Source organism: Thunnus albacares, chromosome 21 (assembly GCF_914725855.1).
Source record: "Thunnus albacares chromosome 21, fThuAlb1.1, whole genome shotgun sequence".
Lineage (NCBI taxonomy): Eukaryota > Metazoa > Chordata > Actinopteri > Scombriformes > Scombridae > Thunnus > Thunnus albacares.
The window spans coordinates 7,221,574-7,242,367 of record NC_058126.1 but is presented as its reverse complement, the minus strand read 5'-3'; the positions used below and the strand labels follow the sequence as shown (position 1 = coordinate 7,242,367).

The following is a 20,794-nucleotide window of genomic DNA, read 5'->3' as shown; positions in this document are numbered from 1 at the left end:
ACAAGGCTTTATTCACAAGCAGTTTTATGTTCCCTTGGCCACATTTATGGCCAAATGAGTCAGACTAGGTGCTTGTCTCCCTGTTGTCTCTGAATCAGGGCCATCAACATTTATTGGAGTCCTTTTGACCTCCTGGCCTTTTGGCAGGATGAAATCCAATATCCAGACACTCACTTTCATTTATATTGCTGCAGCTCGGCCAAAGTATCTCTCCAAACCCTGTGATCCTGATCGATTATTCTGTGCTCCATTTTAAGGGCTGGTGCTGCCTTAAGGTGCTTTTGGTAAACTCATGCTTCAAACATATGGAGTTTTATTTCTTTTTAAATATATTTTTCCCCCTTTGAAGTCATTAAAAATGAAAAGTGAAAAGTAGCAAATGTGCATCACTTATCCACGATATAAATGTATTGTACAATACAATTGATTTAATGTATAGGAAACAATGACATGATAATAGAACACATAATCTACCACTACCAGTTAAAGTGTACACAGCTTGCAGGTTGAAGCATACTGAAAAACAATCTGATGCACATATTCACAACTTCACACAATGACTTATTTTAATGTTGACAGACAAAAGTGCCTTTCAAATTAATGTAAACTGATCGCAGTCACAACCAGGATGATTTCTCTCTGCACAAGGACACACCGGTTGTCTCGCCTCCCTGGGTTTAATATTGGAATTACACGTTGACAGTTATAAATCACATTAAACGCATCACTGAAAACATAATAATGCAATAACTTTGAATTTGCTTGATTTACCACCTTGATAAGTCATTTATGAGCATTCAAATGAGCTATCAAATGAGAAGTGCAAAGTCCAAGTGCAAACTGTGATAGATAGATAGATAGATAGATAGATAGAGAGATAGAGAGATAGATAGATAGATAGATAGATAGATAGATAGATAGATAGATAGATAGATAGATAGATAGGTAGATAGATAGATAGATAGATAGATAGATAGATAGATAGATAGATAGAGAGAGAGATAGATAGAGAGAGAGATGAGATAGATAGATAGATAGAGAGATAGATAGATAGAGAGATGAGAGATAGATAGATAGATAGATAGATAGATAGATAGATAGATAGATAGATTAAAGGAAAAATATATATACAAGAACTTTATAGACTTATTTATAATAGAATTACAATAAATAAATACAATTAGAATAGAGACTTGAATATACTATTTGCAGAAAATACACCCTTTGATGATATAAATGTACGATAATACACTGCACATTTAGAATAGAATATTTATACAATCTAATGCAACAGCTCTTCCATAAATTCTACTTTTATGAAGCTTATACATTTTCAGTTTTTGTTGACATTGTCAGAAAGGTGATAGTTCTAGTTTGTTATTGAGGTCGTAGTGGCAGGTGGTCGTGGTTTACTGGAGTGAATTATATTGAAAAGTGTTCCTAATATTTTGCTACCCTCATGTATCTTAGTGTGGTGGACAAAATATTAGGAACATCTTTCAATATAATGCACTCCAGTTCACCACCACCACTCACTATGACCTCAATAACAAAGATAAAGTAGAATTATCACTTTTCTGACAACGTAAACAAAAACTGAAAAACGTATAATTGCTTCATTAACCTAGAATGTATAGCAGAGCTGTTGAATTGTATTAATGTTCCTAATAAAGTGCTTGTTGTGAGTGTATGGGGATTATACTAGTGACAAATTATTAACTGACTGAACAAACAGGTTTTAAAATCTTCTAAAAGAGCTCAGAAGATGCAATTTTCACAAATATTTTCCTTTTCTTTAAAGGGAATGAACAACAAGGAATGTTCTGTTGTTCAACACTTGGTGGCGTTAGTGCTCCTTTTGGCTGCACTTTGTCATGAGAACACAAAGAAGTATAAGACGAGCCACCAGAAATGGGTGGAGGAAAACAATCAAAATAATGCATTAATTACTTCTGATAGTTTATCAGCACTCACAAGCATCAGGCTCAGGAAATCATGCAGATAAGATATTCTGTTTGAAGTACATCATATAATACACTGATTACACAATAAGGGTTTGACAGTTTGCTTCATTTGGGATCCTTTAGGTGTGGAAGGAAACGAGGGTGTGGATATAATGGCTAAATAATCACTTAAATCACAGTCAGTCAGTATGAAGGTTCCTTTGAGTAAAACTGAGGTCAAAACTATCATTAAGAGTCAAATGCAAAAGGTCTGGCAAGAATACTGGGACATCAATGACACAAGAAAACATCTCTATAATATACAGAAACATGTTGGTACTGGGAGGAAGCTGGGCAGGAACCAAAGTGAAGACACAATTATTTCCGATCTAAGGATAGGGCACACAGGACTTAATCAGACACTTCATAAAATAGGTAGATACCCAACTGGATCATGCACGCATTGTAATCAGCCTGAATCTGTTCAACATGTGGAGGAAAGAAAGTATCAGCATTAAAAGAAGCAAAGCATAACATCACATTAGAATCAGAAGAATCAGATTTGATATCGCCAAGAACAAGGAATTCAATGTGGTTCAGATGTCAACAGAAAAAGCAATAAACATCAATATTAAACAGTAAACATAAACACAAACATAACAGTGTAAGAAAGGGGACAGTAATCTACATTTCTGTGCAAGTGTACTTTTGTGCTTGCATATTGGCATGATAAAAACTGTGTGTGTGCAAAAAAGGAGAATATAAATAGAAGTATGGATACAGATGTAGATATAAATATAAAATTGAGTGTAAATAAACTATGTGTGTGTATTAACAGGATGTATATGTACAGTTAAATATATTAAAGTCCCCCTTCAATCAAAAATGTGTTTTTCTTCTTGTTCCTACAGATGGATGTTTGAGCTTTGAGCAGAATGATGTACAGTATGTGCAAAGTTTGACACGAGAAAGCTGTTTTCACATTTGTCTGCTGAAGAGGGAAAGTTTTTCTGTGCTCACTGAAAATCTGACTTTAAGAGGCGGGCCTACGAGCATGATTTGTGACATCACAACTAGTTTGGTAGCCAATACTGGTCCAATATTCAACTTACACAAGTGTGACATGGAAACTTGAAGCCTCCAGTGCACAAACACTGAGAATGCATTTTACAGTTAAGTATTAGAAATCTTGTATCCAGCAGTTAAACTTCTAAAATAAAATACAGAGTCTAGATTAAGGATTTTAACATGGTAATTATACTTTTTTTTAATGGAAAAACAATATCAGACACACATTATTGTTCCAATAAGAATATTTTTTAGATGTCTTAATACATGTCTGGAGGGGATCTGTAAGGTAACAGGTTTAATAGAGAGAATTGAATCTATTTTATTTGTTTGTTGTTGTTGTCTGCCAGTCTCTTGTTCCACACTCCAGTCCAGCAGGTGGCGGTAATGCACCTTTAAACTCGTAGAAGAAGAAGAACAACCAGGAAGTGTGTGTACTGACAACGCTAACGGGTCTTTCCCATCTTCCATTCACGGCATCTCTGTAAACAAACCCTGTATCTTATTACCTCACATTTAGTGTAAAACAATATTTACACTGTAATGAAGTGTTAAACATGTGTACCGGCGGTTAACTGCGGGACAAACAGCGGGCGCACGGGGCAATGGAGACGGCGCAGTTTTGGTTTCATCGTCTCCGCGGAGTGACTGTTGATGCACCATGATCCCTGTGCCTCTGCTGGTGTGTGTGGTGGCAGCCTGGTGTGCAGTGTATCTCGCCGACACACTGCTGAGGGTGAATACATGTTTATGGTCTTAAATAAGCTGCAAGCAGCCCTACATGGGGGGGAGTGTAACTTTAAAGAGATACAGAGGCTGCATCAAGTAGCCCTAGCTAACGCAGTGATGCAACAAGATGTGCTACGTTGTCATAGGGGGATGTAACAGGTTTAATCACCTGTATATATTAATTAGTACAATTTTGAAGGTAATTGTACTTTACTTGAGTATTTCTGCTACTTTAAACGTCCACTCCACTACATTTCAGAGGGAAATATTGTACTTTCTACTCCACTACATTTATTTGACAGCTTTAGTTACTTTTCAGATGAAGATTTGACACAAAGGATAATATAACAAGCTTTTAAAATACAACACATCATTAAAGATGAAACCAGTGGTTTCCAACCTTTTTTGCTTTTGACATCTTACAAAAAGCAGTGTGTAGTCGGGGTCACATTTCACATGTCTATGAGTTGTTAACAGCTCCACCAAATAGTGATTTTTCCCTCTAAACTTCTCACATGCTTTCATTTTTCACCAAAAAATCAAAGATTAGAGAAAAAGTCCAAAAACTGAAAACAGATTTGTGTATCAGAACTTTGTTTTTTTCTTCTTTCCTCTCCCATTAATCATCTCACGACCCCTCAGATTTATCTGCTGACCCTTTGGAGGGGCCCGACCCCTAGGTTGGGAACCACTGGACTAAACTAGCTAACTGTATATAAAGTAGTTGAAACTAGCTCCACCTCCAGCAGCTACAACAGTAACATGCTGCTCTAACACTGATGCTTCACTATTAATAATCTAATGATGTCATATATAATAATATATCAGTCAGAGGGACCAAACCACTACTTTTATTTTTACATTGCTTTATCGGTTCTTTTACTTAAGTAAAGGATCCAAATACTTCTTTCACCACTGGTAACCAGTGTTCACCTTTTGAGGCCTTCTGCAGTTTCCCACTCAGTACTGGTCACAAATCTTTAACAAGGCAAGTTTATTTGTGTAGCACATTTCAACAACAAGGCAATTCAAAGTGCTTTACATAAAGCATGAAAGGCATTAAAATAGAATATAAAAGCAACACAAGTAAAAAGACATAAAAACAATTAAAAAGTGTTTAATTTGGAAATAAAAAAGAAGCTAAAAAGGGAATAAGACAGATAAAACTTTTTTAGGGAGACCTGTGAAGACAGTGTTACAGTAGTCAAGTCTACTGAAGATAAACGCATGGACAAGTTTTTCCAAATCCTGCTGAGAAATAAGTCCTTTAATTCTTGATATATTCTTCAGGTGATAGTAGGCTGACTTTGTAATTGTCTTAATGTTGAAATTCAGGTCTGAGTCCATGACTACACCAAGATTTCTGGCTCGGTTTGTAGTTTTTAACATCACTGATTGAAGCTGACTTTTAAACATTCTTCCTTGGCTCCAAAAAACAATTAATTCAGTTTTGTCTTTGTTTAACCGAAGAAAATTCTGGCACATCCAATCATTGATATGTTCAATGCGCTTACTCAGCGCTTGTATTGGACCATAGTCCCCTGGTGATACGGTCATGTAAATTTGTGTGTCATCTGCATAACTGTGGTAACGTATTTTATTGTTTCCCGTAATCTGAGCTAGTGGGAGCATGTAGATGTTGAACAGAAAACCAACAGTCCACAACCCAAAAAATACCCAGTCAACTATCATAGAGGACTAAATAAACCAGGAAATAGACCAGAATATTAATTGATTTTCAAAATAGTTGATGATTAATTTAAACAGTCAGTTTTTACATCTTTAAATTTCTTATTTTGTCCAAACAACAGTCCAAAACCCAAATATATTATGTTTACTATCATGTATGACAAAGAAAAGCATAAGATTATCACATTTTAGAAGCCAAAACCAGCACATTTCTTAGCATATTTGCTTCAAAAATCATCAGTATTGCAGATTAATTTTCTGTCTATTGACTAATTGATTAATAGACCAATTGTCACAGCTCTAATAAAAAATATGTTCTAGTTTTATGTGTATATGTTAAAAAAAAGAACATCAGCTATACATTATTAACAGGAATTTTAAACTCTTAAATAGAAATCCAGTATTGATGGGGTTTTAATCACAACACTGACCTCCAGGAATGCATTGACTCAGAGAGTGCGCTTTTCGATAACATTTTCCACTTTTCCATTGACTCCCGCAGTCGTCATCGACACACCGGATCAGCTACGAGTCATGGCTGGCGAGTCGAGGGCTGATGCTGTCCCCTTTCCACGTGAGATGGCAGACCACCATGTTCAACCGGCTTTTCGCGTACTGCGCACGCATCAACCCCCGAGCCCTCTACCTGTGGTGAGGATCGCTCTGTAACGACTCCTTAACGAACACTTACTACTCCCGACTGTTTTTGCTTTTTTTACTGCACCTTCACTGAGGTTTTTATGCTCCTTTAGAGAGAAGTTTTAGATATTTTTAACCCTTTTTCACAGCAGACGTTTCGACTTATCGTACACAGGAGATGCGGCAGTATAACCAGAACGTTGTAAGGATTGAACCCATTCAACTTTTATATTGTCATCTATTTTTATGTTGTATTTATTGCTGGTTTACATGTCTGTATTTATTTACTGAGTGTTGGTAATCAGCAGCGGTTGATAAGGACATGGAGGCGCTGTAACTTCCATCCTTTTATGGTTGAATAAATTGAACCTTTGAACCTTTGTAATAATCGACAAGACTGCCCTGAAGATGGCAAATTTAAAAAGATTCAAGATTTTATTAGAAAGCAAAACAACATGTCAAGTTGAAGATTTCTGACAGGAAAGACAATAGTTAGACTGTATTAGAATAAAAAGTTATTGAAACATTATCATTGAGGAATCAGTCGTCAAAGTGCCCAGTATGGAAAACATTTTAAATGGTAGCCAGTCCAGTATAAAAGTCAAAACTGCCAAGTTGCTTCCAATTTAGTCGTAGAGCTGCTGGAAACTTTTCTCACCTATGAAGTAACTCTAACGGCCGACTTATCTTCTCCAGACCCCTCTTCCTTTAATATCTCACCACTATTTGATCGTCTTTTATTGTAGAGTTTTATGAAAAAAAAAAGCCTTTATAACCTTTGTGTTGTGGATTCCATGTCTACGTCTTTTCCGCACTTGCACTTAATTTTGTTTTTCGGATGATTATATCACATTTATAGCCTAATAAAGTTCGGCTAGATTACACCTCTCAGGATAATTGCTCTGTTACATCGATTCTATCTCTCCTCCAGGTTCAGCAGCGGTCTGGTGTTCGGTATAGTTGCCATGCTGGGGTCAGTGGTGCTGCTGATAAAGACGCTGCAGCAGACGCTGGCTCAGATGACCACAGACAACCCTCGCATGGGAGGTCAGCAGACCCTGCAGGTGGTGGTACGTACACACGGTTACGCGCGTTTGTGAGCGTATTTTAAGTGTGTAGATTTACATGAAACATCCAACAAATTGTTCTTTCTAGCAAATATTCGGTTAAAATGGTATTATAAGGGTTTTGCGGTAACTAACAGCAGCTCAGAGCAGAAATGCCTTTCAAAGTTCAAACCTGTTCAATTCAAACAAGGGGGGGGGGTGAAAAATGCCCCCAGTTATGAGTAGGGCTCTTATTTAGCATTTCCCTCCTGTTCACTTTTTATTCATTGAGGTGTCAAATAGCCGCACATTAACATGAGCACTATCCCCATCGGACCACTGCAGGTGATTCATGGGAAGCTATTACGAGGCCATTTATAACTAAGTATTCATCCTGCAGCACACAGCCAGCAGCGGAGGAAAAACCACACAGAAACCACAGCTTCAGCAAAACACGAAACAATTAATATGGAAGAGGAGACAAAAAAAAAAAAGGGTGGAAAGGAAAGATTTAAATACAGATTAGTCATACAAACGGAGTGTTTATTTGCCAAATCTGCAGGGCAGATAAATTACGTCATAGTATGATAAAAGGAAAAGATAAAATCACATCAAGAAGGTTAAAAAAAAATCTCTGAAATAAGCAAAAATGTCCTCCTGAAGACGGTGATGATGAAGGATGTTTGTCTTGTCGTCTCGATGTTTCTCCTCTTTAGGTCCCAGGTGTCAATCTGCCAACCAGTCAGCTGGCCTACTTCTTCATCGCCCTGCTGCTCAGCGGAGTTATACATGAGCTGGGCCACGCGGTGGCAGCATTGAGGTAAAACACACTCACACACACACACACACTCACACACACACACGTCATAACACAATCTGTTGCCTTGTCAACAAGCAGGGTGAAGAGCCTCCACCGTCCATTAAGACAGAGAAATAGGACAGAGGTGACCGATGCCAGTGCATGTAAATAAAGAAGGGGATTAAAGGGTTTTAGCTATTTTGTGAGCTTTTTTAGGTGACTATCGGGAGCAGCTACAGCAGGGAACAACTCTAAAGCTGATCTCATCCCTCATAGCTCTGTGTGTTTATTTCTCAAAACGGTCTAATTAATTAAAACACTATGACTACTACTAGTGCACAACTGCTACTAATATTGCAAAAATGTCATGAAATGTAATTAAAAAATAGCAGCTGCAGCACAAACACTCTGTAGTTTATGTGTTTATTGCTTTTGTAGTCAGACAGAACATAACTGTGGGATCTGGGAAGTAGTAAATTTCATTTTTCACTGTTTTCTGACATTGTTAGTCATGAGTTGCGTGACCAGCAGCTTTTATGTGTTTTCTCTCCATTTTTCTTTTTATTATTATATATTATTATATCCTGTCATCACACAGGAGCTTCTTAACTTTGAACTGCAGTGATCAGTGTCCACTTATAGCAGGAAACATAACAACTGGAAACAAGTCTTAAAAGAGATGCTCCTTTCCTTTTCTTTTAATAATAATATAGACGGGTAATTAGTCTGTTCAGGCTGACAGCTCCCATCCTCTACATATACATCCAGAGTTTCAGATCTTACCTTCTGCTTCTCTTTTTAGAGTCTAATTAGCAAAAACTAACAGAAACTAAAACTCTTTCATCCTCTCGGCCGTCTCTCAGCTCTGTGAGGAGAAGAAACCTCCTCAGGACCCAAATCTTTTATTATTATGTCTATATTTATATTGTTTTAATGTGTTTTAATGTGTGTACTCTGCTTTCTTTTGTATTCTGATATTTTTATATTCATATGTTGAGTTAATGTGCTTTGTCTTGTTATCCTGTGTTACACTGTCGCACGACCGATTGCCCCTCAGGGACAAATAAAGTGATTAATTGATTGATTGAAAGCAGTAAAATATAATTACACTAAAAGCTGTACTAGCGCTGATTTGTCATTTGGTTCATTTAAACTGGGAACAAGGCTCATTAGCTGCACACTCAAGTGTTTTTGCAGATGTGTCACTGGTGTGTAAATAATAGTGCTCTCAAAATTAACACGTTCATTTTGGAAATATTTAACACGTAAAAAAAAATTAATGCGATTAACACATTACTGCTTTTCAAAGGCTGTAGCGGGCTCATTTATATTAGCGCATGTAAGAAATGATTGCCTTGTAAGCTAATATCTCATTTTTAATGGCCTTGATGGTTTTGAAATTCAGAAATTAAGAAGAAAAAACTTAATTAATCGCTATTAATCACAGCAAATTGTGCGATGAATCAGTTTTTTTAGTAAATAAACACATCCTCATCCTGCACACTTGTGCTTAACGTCCTCTCATGTTCCTCCAGGGAGCAGGTGCGTGTGAATGGCTTCGGGATGTTTGTGTTCGTGGTGTATCCCGGTGCGTTCGTGGACCTCTTCACCACACATCTCAACCTTATATCACCCACTCAGCAGCTGCGCATCTTCTGTGCCGGTGAGTTGTTTCTATGCAGATCCCTCCTGATAACTCCTCACAGCACAGACCATAATCCTGATTGTTTCGCAAGCAAATGTGATCACAACTATTAATCACAATTATTATGAGCGTTTTGTTAAATACTTACTGTTTTGCCCGTGAAGGTCACTCCAAGGTCTTTTATTTCTGACAGCTGCTTCACATCAAATCATTTCAGTCTGCAATTAAGAAAATTTGATTTTTGATGAATTGATCGGTAGAGATGGCAGTTATTCATGCATGAATGTGACTTATGTCCCCTACAGGCCAACGTAGGTAACTGGCCAGTAATGGTTGATTACTTCCAGTGGTGTCTGTAAAAGAAAACTGCTGCAGTTTTTCATCAGAAAGCTTTCAAGTAGGCAGCTTGAAGAAGCAGCAGGAAAAAAAATCACATCATATAAACATCCTTGAGGACCAGTATTGTTAAAACTCAGCAGTCAATTTAGTGAAAGATCAAAGAGGAAAACACCAGTACTGTCTTCTTGTGACAGTTTCCAGAAGTGGAAAAGAAATTAAAAACCTTAGTGCTGCAAACTGAGTGTTGATTTGTCAATATTGAGTTAAAAGTTGAGTAAAATCACCTGAAAAGTGAGAAAAAGCTGCCTGAAAGAGGCAAAAAGTACCCTCTGTGAAAAGTGAATTTCTTACCATTGATGGTAAACAGTTTGCTCGTTATGTGTTATGCATATTGTGGACATGTGTTCTGTTAATTGTCAACACATTTTTGTATTTTTTTTTTCTCCCTCATTAAAAATTCCATAATCTATAAATGCACAAATATTTTTCATTTCAAAAGTTTAACCGCTGGATACAACATGTCTCTCTACTGAACTGGAAAGTTCATTCTCAGTGTTTGTTTACTGGAAGCTTCAAGTTTCCACATCACACTCATGTAAGTCGAACGTCGGACCAGAATCGTCTCCAAACGAGCTGTGATGTCACCAATCGCGCTCGTAGGCGACTCAAACGCCTCAAACTCAGATTTTCAGTGAACACAGAGAAACTTTCCACTCTCAACAGATGAATGTGAAAACAAACATCATTCTGCACAAACATCCAACTGAAGTAACAATAAGCAAAAAACACATTTTTGAGTGGAGAGAGACTTTAAAGGTGCAGTGTGTAGAATTTAGTGGCATCTAGCGGAACGGACTCGGCAGAAATGGAATATAATATTCATAAGTGTGTTTTAATTAGTGTATAATCACCTGAAAATAACAATCATTTTGTTTTCGTTACCTTAGAATGAGCCCTTTATATCACTGCCATGTTTCTACAGTAGCCCAGAATGGACAAACCAGCTCTAGAGAGGGTCTTTTGCGTGTTTCGTGAGTTTCATAGCCACTGTAGGTTCTTCTACCCACTTTGAAGGGGAGGGGGGGTGGGGATATTTAGTTGGTTGCAATCTATAACCTCACTGCTAGATGCCATAAATCTTACACACTGCACCTTTAATTAAAAAGCAATACAATTGAAGTTCCCCTTTGCGGTCAGAAGCCTTCAGAGGGCAGTGAAGGGCTGCTGTGAAAAGCATCTGTATCTTTAGTCAGAGACTTTACTTTCCTCCAGGCTTTTCCTTTCCTTAATACAACAAGAAAATAACTCTGCTGGTGACTGCAGGCATAAAACCGAGACGTCCTATCAAGTCATATGACAAACGAGAGAGAGACAGATAGAGAGAGAGAGAGAGAGAGAGATGCTGTTCCCATGGGGGAGTGGTGACATAACAGCATGCTGTGTTTATTTATCAGTCTCTGTCTCCGTCCTCCTCTCTCCACAGCGGAGATCGTGCCATACGCAGGGGGGTTCTCTCACATAACATGTTTATTATTTCTTCTGGTAGAGACGGATGACGCAACTTTTAATAGTTTTGTTTACCTTATAAAGTAAATATCACACATACACATTATGTTTTATGCTGCCCTTTATGCCCTAAAATTAAAAAAACCTTTAAATCATTCTTTTTTTTTTTCCACTGTAATTTGTATGTAGTAACCAGCAGACTGAAAAAAAGTACAGTCTTTCCCAAGAGGAAAGAGTTTCCTCAAGATATCTTCAACTATTCATTTTCTTCTTACCAGATATTCTCGTCCAGCCCGGCGCCCGATGCTGCTGTCACCGTGTTTGTATGGCGGATTTGCACCAAATCCTGTAGAAATAAGAACTAAAAGTTGTGCCTTGACTTCAGCAGGCAATTAGATTTTCCCCCTCATGGTTTTTTGGAGAGCGACTGTGTCGTCCTGTATAATTGAGATGGTATATACAGTTATTTTTAGTGAGCAGTGAGCAGTTTTTTCCATAACATCCTACTGTCCAGATATGTGGAGAACACACATAATGGTTGTTACAACAGTATACATGGACTCTATCATACAATCCTAGTGTGTTTGGCTTTTGAAGTGGTAACTTTACAGGTTATAATTCTTAACAGATGTTTTAAAAGGTCAGAAATGTCAATCCAAACAAAGAATTTAATTAAACTTAAAGCAAAAATGTGAAGATTTTAAAGACGTTTTCTTTCCTCTCTCTCTCTCCTCAGGAGTGTGGCACAACTTCGTTCTGTGTGTGGCAGCGTTAGCCGTCCTCTTCCTGTTACCTCTCTTTCTGTTTCCCATGTACTCCACCGGTGCCGGGGCGCTGGTCACTGAAGTCGTGCAGGTCAGTGTAACAGGTTTTTTCTTATTGTCACGTGCAGAATCAAACCAACAATGAATACTTACAAGTATTGTGTGTGTGTGCATATCCAAAGCCCGATCCTCTGTGCTGTAGACCTCCGTCGTTGTCTAAAAACTATTAAAAACACATAAATGAGCCACACGGTTACACTGGTTAACATGTTCCTTCACCTCAAAAGGGCTTTTGAGGACGCTAGTTTGTTTAGAAACGGCTCCAAAGATAAATACCGGTAATCACATCTTCAGTCCTTGTAAGGCAGACGCTGGTGAAAATGTGCTGGAATGCGGTTCAGTTTACAGAGCTTCATTAGCTTGTCGCGCTACTTATCGCAACCTCTCGACTTTGTACTGAAGTTCTTTGAGAAATGTAGCACAAAAACAAATACTTAGATAATTGTCGGTTTTGCTCTGCACATGAGATTTGTTGACAATAAGAAAAATATAGAAAACCACCATCCTTTAACCCAGTGAGTCACACTGTGAGGAACATTTTATTTTCAGGTTGACATTGTGTCAAAATGTCATTTTCAGCTCCTGTGTGAGTATTACATTCCACTGCTTCACTGTTTTCTCATGTTTTTTTTTTTCCTCCCAGTGTTGCAGTGATATATTATTTATTTTCTAACCTTGATCCTGGCTAGGTTTAGCAGGCACGAATGCGCATTTTCATCTTTGCACAAGCATGCACTCAGTAATTCACACAGCCACACAGAAGTAGTCCGGTGTTGCTCAAGGACTCTTTGGCAGCAGTTGGCGAGGGGGAAAAGCGTGTTTGTCAGTTCCCCGTCTACAACAGAATTTTTTTCCCCAGCGTTGCAAGATTGCAGGATTCAAACCATAAAAACAATGCTTTTTTTTTTTTTTTTTGTGACCTTTTTTGACATTTTTCTGTTCGTGTGGGTCGGACCAGGGCTCTGCGGCTGACGGTCCCAGGGGCCTATCAGTCGGGGACATAGTGACGGGGCTGGAGGACTGTCCGGTCAAAGGAGTGGAGGACTGGAGCAGCTGCCTGTCTCACCTCTCCCACACCCCGCAGACCGGATACTGTGTCCCCGTCGCCAGCCTGCAGCCCAGCTGGGCTCACGGACGAGGTGGGCGTACTGTTTGTACAGCACAAAGGTCTGGAGTGTATATATATAGACTATGCAGAGACTATGTAAACCTTAATAAAAATGAAAACATCTGCATATTAATAGTATACAATCAGCAAAGTCAGTTTGTGTGACTTCCTGTAACGCCTGAGGTCATATCAGAAGTCAGCAGAATAATCTGAGTAATGTCATAACGTGTGTGATTCTCTGTTCGTCTCTAATCATCAGCTGCGACTATATTTACCTAAAAAAAGAAAGAAACGTGTCTGATATTTGTTTTCCAGCCCGACACACAAATCTAATCAATCCGCTACCCTCTCTCTCTCTCTCTCCTCCATCCATCTTTTTTTTTCTCTCTCTCTCTCTTTCTCTCTGTAGCTTTCAAGCGATTGGATGGAACGATGGACTGCTGCAGCAACAACAGCCTGACAGACCTCTGCTTCTCTTACATCAAACCACAGAGCAGGAACAACAGAGAGAGAGAGGTGACACACAAACACAAACACACACACAAACACACACACACACACACACAGACAGACTGGGGCTTGTGACTGACTTATCATATGAGCAGGTTTCCAACCCTGTTTAGACAAAAGTATATTTATATTACTTCCTTTATTCAGTGCACTTTGTGCCACTTTGTATGCAACTATGTGGATTTAATGCACAGAAAAAAAACAATTACGACAAAATCAAATTTCAACAACACAAAGTCTTAATACTAGAAGAAAGTAAAACAAATGTCCTTCCATTGACTTTGATTTATTTACGCTTTCCTGTATGTTGGCTGCAAAATATCCCACATGTTTGTGTGACAGTGTTGCAAATGTGCTTTAAAAACATGTCAGGGTCATTGAAAAAGATAACATTAAAACAATGGACTATTATGGATGTAGATAATGTAAAAAAGAGAAAACAAGATAGCAAACATCATGAAGAGATAAAGAGACACAAGTACAAGAAACCAGAAAACAAGAAAGTTAACAACAGGAACAATAATTTAAAATAATAGCTTTTTTTATATAGTGCTTTTCATAACAAGGTACAATTTTAATAAAGACAATAAGCAAATCAAATCCAAATCAATAAAAAGCAAGTCTAAAATAGAGGACAATGTCTTAGCTTCCCTGATCTCCTCCGGCAGGTCACTCCACAGAAAACAGAAAAGGCCCGCTCACCTGTAGTTTTAAGGTTTGACTGACCAGGATCGACCTACCAGAGGGTCTCGGGTTGCATTGAGGCTTGTAGGGGGTCAGGTCAGCTATACATTCTGGAGCTAACCCCCCCTACGAGCCTTTAACGCTATCATTAAAAATTTAAAATCCATTCTAAAACTGACTGGGAGCCAATGAAGTGATTCACTTCAAACCAGCGTGATGTGTTCCCCCCTGTTAGACCTGGTCATGAGTCTGGCTGCTACATTTTGAATTTATTGAGTTTATTGAGGTTTTGTTGTGTGAGGCATGAGAAGAGTGCATTTCAGTTATCTAACTGGGATGAAATGAATGCATGAGTTACTGTTTCTAAGTTCTGCAGATAAAATAACCTGATTTCTATCCATTTTTTTTTTTAGTTGGGGGGGAAAAAACATTATTGGACAACAGAATTTATATGTTGGTTATCAAAGTCTCCCGCTGAACTGATTGGTTCAATTTACCTTCTTTCTGTAATCCTGTGGCCGCAGTACGCCTGTATGCCGGTGCGTAAGATGGTGACGGGGACGCGAGTGTGCCGTACCGACAGCGAGTGCGCCGCGCACTCCCACGCCGCCAGCGTTTGCGTCACCCCCTCTCTGGAGAACCAGACTCGCTTCATCCGTGTCACGCACCTCCCCAACACACAAATGCTGTTTGTGGGGTATCCGCCGCACCTTCAGTACGCAGGTAAGTGTATATATGTGGTAAGAAATGATTGTTATCGTTATATTGGAGTCACAAAATAAGATCTAAAACACATCGATCAGCCACAACATGAAAACCTCCTGCCTGATATTGTGTTGGTCCCCCTTGTGCCGCTAAAACAGCTCAGACCTGTTGAGGCATGGACTCTGAAGGTGTCCTCTGGTATCTGGCACCGACATTAGCAACAGATCCTTTAAGTCCTGTAGGTTGCCAGGAGGGGCCTCTGTGGATTGGACTTGTTTTTCCACATCCCACAGATCTGAGGAATTTAGAGGCCAAGGCAACACCTTGAACTCTTTGTCATGATTCTCAAACCATTTCTAAACAATTTTTTGCAGTGTGGCAGGGCGCATTATCCTGCTGAAAGAAGCCGCTGCTATCAGGGAATACCGTTGCCATGACAGGGTGTACTCGGTCTTCTGTTTAGGTAAGGTGGTACGTGTCAAAGTAACATCCACATGGATGCCAGGACACAAGGTTTCCCAGCAGAACATCACCCAGAGCATCACACCGCCTCTGCTGGCCTGCGTTATTCATCAGAACAGGCCACCTTCTTCCATCGCTCCATGGTCTCCAGTTATGATGCTCATGGGCTCATTCTAGGTGCTTTTGGCGCCCCCCCCCCAAGAAAAAAAAAATACACACCACCCAACCTCTTGGATTAAGTCAAGAAACAGCCACCTGCACTAGTCTAGATTAGTTAGATTGAAAACCAAGAATTCATCAAGAACAGTGTATAATTGGGTGGATCAGGACAGGAAATGATTATTAGAAGAATGACTGTTTCATATTTGAAATTATATTCATAAAAACATTATGTAGCCTAAAATGTTAGTAGGTTGCAGGCTCTTTAAGGTTAAACGAGGACAAACAATCTATATAAATGACATATTTGTGTAATTAAACCTGGTTAAACAATGTTAAACCTGAGGGCTGCTATTCTCAATATTGCTACTACTACTCAATACAATAAGTCAACAAACAAACACTCTGGATGAATGAAATGGCCCCACAACAACTATCTAATAACAAACTAACTATCTAATTCTAATCCCACACACTGGTTCTACTGGGAGCTATTAGCACCACCAGCTGATGTAGCTGTAATGTTATACAGGAATGAATAATCATAACTTTTAACCTACATTTTCTCAAATCAAGGACTATTTTAATGCACAACTCAGAAGGTGATTTTTGCTCCTTAAGACTTAAAGTGGCTGTTTTAGTTGAGGACTGGACCTTACTTCTCCTCAGAGTAAACTTGTATGAGGAAGTCAGAGAATAATCATAATGCAAGCACAGCAGCCAGATGACAGATCATTACACGAAGTGATGCACCATCATATTTAAAAATAATTCCACCCTAAATCTGACTTAAACTGAAACTAACGCAGAGTATTCTGCAGAAGTCTAAACGAGTTACTTTCCACCGCTGAGCATTTAACTGTTTGTTAATTCCGACAGTTTGGCGCTGTGAGGAAAAGCTGTGTTCTCTCTCTCTCTCTCTCACGACGGTTTGGACTGAACCAACTCAAAGGCTGGTCTGAAAACATCAGATTACTGAAAATAGTAAAATGATCATTGATATAGGCTGCTTAAATACAATCACCTGATCGCGGTGGACTGTATGATGAGAAGTTTATTCTTAAAAAGACAAAAAGTGAGCAAGCAAAACCATAAGTTTGCTCCCCCTCGTTGAATCATGCGGATGCATTTGCTCCACTTGCTTCATCGCTCAGGCGCCTCTGCATCATTGTACCAGAGGCAGTGCAACCTTGTGGGCTTCTTTTTTTTTTACATTGCACATCAAAATAAATCAATCAAATCAACATGTATCATGATCCTGTAGTTAAAATGATCTAGTTCATTCATTCAGTACCAGTTCATATAGCCTACACTTCCAAACCCTGCAAAACTAAATGCATCATCACTTGGCTAAACTCAATGGCTGGTACGCAACCGCACGCTACAAAGACCCCGCTCTGCCCCATCCTACATGACACATGGTGTCCGTGCCTGCTGTGTTTTGGCTGTTAGGCTTTCGCTTTTTTCAGTGTTGTGGCTGATAGGTGTATGATTAAGTATCTGAGGTCTGAATTTTTTTCGGGGAGCTAAAAATAAAATAAAACAGCTTTTATTTTCAGCGTCAAAGTTGCAACTAGATGCTTTTTTTCTGACGGTCCCACCCTTGAATGAGGCACGAGCATGTACATGTGTAATATTCATGTAATTACTGTTTACAGTGTAGCTGTTGAGCTGACTCACCGTTCATGAACAGTGAGCGAGCAGGAAGAGGCTTGATGTCTCGTGAACTGATGAACGGATTAAAACTGTGTTTGTATAAACTCCTCCTGTGTTTTTTTTTTTTTCTTTCCCAGTGAGTCTGACAAACTTCGTCCCCCGCTTCGGTTTCCTCCACCTGGATCTGCCCGTCTTCTTGGAGACCTTCTGCAAGTATCCTTTCATGTTTAAAGGATTTGGCCTCGGTCGTAATCAGATGATGGACGATGACGAGGTGGTTTTTCGAAAAAGCGAACACGACTCTTCAAAGTCACTCACCCAAAATTTAAACAAATGATGTTACTTTTTAAAGGAGAGAAGGATAATATAATCTATGTCCTTGGCTACTGTCTGTTGAATGCAAACGGCTTACTTCAAAAATGGATACATTTGTTGAATACATAATTTTGAAGGGCCTTTGAACATTATTATTTTTGAATGTCAGGCTCCTGTTTCCCATCTAATCATCTTGCTTCAGTCGAGGAACCAGATGTACTTCAAGGCTGATGATGGCTCATCAGAGCCTGAATGGCTGGATGTAACCCTTAATTGCTAGCTGTGGACATTTCTGATTGCAGCCGTGCTGCAGCACTTAAAACACTTTTTTGAACCATTTTTCTGTGTCAGTTACTACAGTTACTGTTTAGATATGTTTTGCACTTCTTCTCCTTTATGCACCTAATAGGGTACACACATTCACACATGTGTCCTGTGAGCTGCTGGCTGGAGCTCACTGTTAAGGTTATATTTAGTTTGATGGCAAGATTTTTGTGAGTTAAGGTGATGAGTTCAGTTTAAACATGTTAGAAAAATGTGTTGTATAAATACAAGTCACTGTGAGGTGAATGTTAAGTTTATAGAAAGGGTTGTAATATGGCAGAAACAAAGGCATGGGTTATATAAAGAATATTCTGTGTCAGCATGATTAGCAATTATAATGAGAGACAAAATATAAAGGGAGACGATGCAGCACTGCAGGTTTGTATAATCTCATGTAGAGTCTGTAGCATAAATACATCAAGACTTTAGAGGAATACATACATGTAACAAGTACAACTCCCAGTATAGAGGCCTAATCTTTCTCCCAGTTCACTGATGATGTCATGAAAGGCACTGCAGTTTAGAGCTGACTCTGTAATCAGTGCATAAGCATGGTGACTTCATGGTGACTCTTTTGTTTAAAATATGTTGAGTGATGAATGACGAGCAACCACTCCTACATCTGCTGATCTGATGTTAAGTTGTACACAATCTCTCAATCCACAACCAAACTCATTGTCTATGTAAAGAGCATGTAAGACCTTGTTGTTCTAAACAGGCTGTTTTTTATTGTTTGTTTTTGTTAGTTTTACTAATTAGCACAAAACTAATCAAATTATCTATGCTAGTTGCCTCCTGTGACTCAGCAAAGTGTATTCAAAGGTCAGAAAGAGGTCAAACTCCTAAGATGTGAATAATGAATAATCCGTCCTTATTGTCCTTAGCCCTGCTGTCTCTCAGATACGTGGTTTCCCTCTCCGGCGCTCTAGCCGTAGTCAACTCCGTACCGTGCTTCGCCCTCGACGGTCAGTGGATGCTCAACGCCTTGCTGGAGGCCACGCTGGTTACTGTGGTAACGGACCGTCAAAAGCGGGAGCTGATTGGTTTCTTCCTGCTGCTGGCGGGGAGCGCCCTGCTGGCAGCCAACGTGGCACTGGGCCTGTGGATGGTCACGGCACGGTAGCCGCAGCGGTTAGCTAAAGTAAATGAATGGAAAGAAAAAAAAAAAAAACCCATGTGGACCGACAGTCGTTCTCTCAGGATGTGTCTGAGACGTGCGGACCATTAAACTGTGAACATACAGCGAGCAGACTGCGTTACCCAAAAGTGCTGCCCAATTTCCGGGGACTGTTGAGCAGAACATTAATCTGCCTTTAAGCCGTTAACTGGACCACAAGGAAAACAATAAACAACTTTTTTTTTTTCTTCTTCTTCTTAATACCGCCATATACACACAAAAAGCACATATAGAAATAAAAATGCACTTGCTGTTAAGCCCTGTCACATGTGACTGTTTACAAAGACTGCACAATCTTTCCAAAATTTGAACAGTATAATGTGTTTGAAGTTTGAAGGGGGAAAAAAAAAAAATGTTCCAAAACGCCATATTGTCTGGCTCCAGTGTGTTGAAGAGAAGTTAGGCTATTCTGAACTCAAGAGAATAATCCGAGACATCTGTGGAAACTGGGGGTGGGGGGGGGGGGGGGGATGGGGAGTTTTAAAAAAAAGCCCTTCATTTTATTGGCGAACGCATGGCAATACCTCACTCTTTTTACTCCATATCACTGTTGAAAGAACACCGCTACCTAATATTCATGTCTCAAATGAACTGCCTCCTCCAAAGTAAATATGTTAATTAGTCAATTAAACAGACTCCTGTTCATTTCAACTTTTTTTAAACGGTCGGCATCCTATTTAGAAAACAGATGTATTCAAGTCAAGTGTCTTTCGCTTCCTCGGGCATTACAGTGGGGGAAATTTACTTTCTCTGTGCTCATGTTGTAAAAGTTGATTTGTCTAACTTGTTGAATAAAAGACTGATTTTATTTAAGTGCTGTCTTTCAAGCAGTTTAATAAGTTTCCTGTTTCATTGGATCAGAAGGTCCTATTGTGTGGTGTTAAAATAATTTGCTTATTGTAGGAAATGAAAGGTCACTATCCCATCTATCGATCCATTTTTCTATCTGCTGTTCTGCCTGTGGTCACAGTAGGTTGGAGTCGATCCCAGAATGCATTGGGCAAGAGGCTGAGTGTTCACCCCGAATGGGTCACCAGACTGAAGAGGTCACTATATTGACACATAACGATCAAAAGTTGCACTTTACCATCCCTTTAAATGAGGAAGTGTGTCCAAACTTTTGACTGCTGCTGAAGACAAATGAACAAAAACATTCACATCTGCAGGACATTTGCTGAGGAGTTCCAGTTGTCTTTGGCCTTTATTAGGTAATTTTTTGTTCAAATCCTCAGTAGGTCACATTGACACTCTGTGAGGAAAGTTGATGTGCTGTTTTTTTTTTCTGTAGATTTTGGATTACATTCAGTTTTATTGTCATTGTTCCTTTGTCAGAGTAAGTATCAGTAAAAATGCATCCGACAAGAAAGTGAAAACATTAGCAAAGTGCGTGTAGATAAGTTATAAATGGACAGAGTGATTATAATGATACGTATTATATAAATGATGAGCTATTATGTTAGTGTAAAA

General features: G+C 39.1%; 1 protein-coding gene across 1 annotated transcript; it reads left to right on the top strand.

The window, feature by feature from the left end:
- The first annotated feature begins 3,406 nt into the window (after positions 1–3,406).
- On the top strand, positions 3,407–20,140 carry mbtps2 (membrane-bound transcription factor peptidase, site 2). Its single transcript, XM_044339425.1, has 11 exons — positions 3,407–3,747; positions 5,932–6,080; positions 7,000–7,138; positions 7,831–7,934; positions 9,449–9,576; positions 12,140–12,258; positions 13,186–13,366; positions 13,745–13,851; positions 15,054–15,252; positions 17,649–17,724; positions 19,051–20,140. The coding sequence occupies exons 1-11, from the start codon at positions 3,673–3,675 to the stop codon at positions 19,271–19,273; spliced, it is 1,500 nt and encodes a 499-aa protein (XP_044195360.1). The 5' UTR covers positions 3,407–3,672; the 3' UTR covers positions 19,274–20,140.
- The last annotated feature ends 654 nt before the right edge of the window (positions 20,141–20,794 follow it).

Excerpts from the sequence above, each read along its gene's own strand:
- mbtps2 (XM_044339425.1), top strand. The coding sequence starts at position 3,673 with ATGATCCCTGTGCCTCTGCTGGTGTGTGTGGTGGCAGCCTGGTGTGCA. Across the intron at positions 13,852-15,053 it reads GGAACAACAGAGAGAGAGAG|TACGCCTGTATGCCGGTGCG; the intron begins GTGACACACAAA and ends CTGTGGCCGCAG. Across the intron at positions 15,253-17,648 it reads GCCGCACCTTCAGTACGCAG|TGAGTCTGACAAACTTCGTC; the intron begins GTAAGTGTATAT and ends TTTCTTTCCCAG.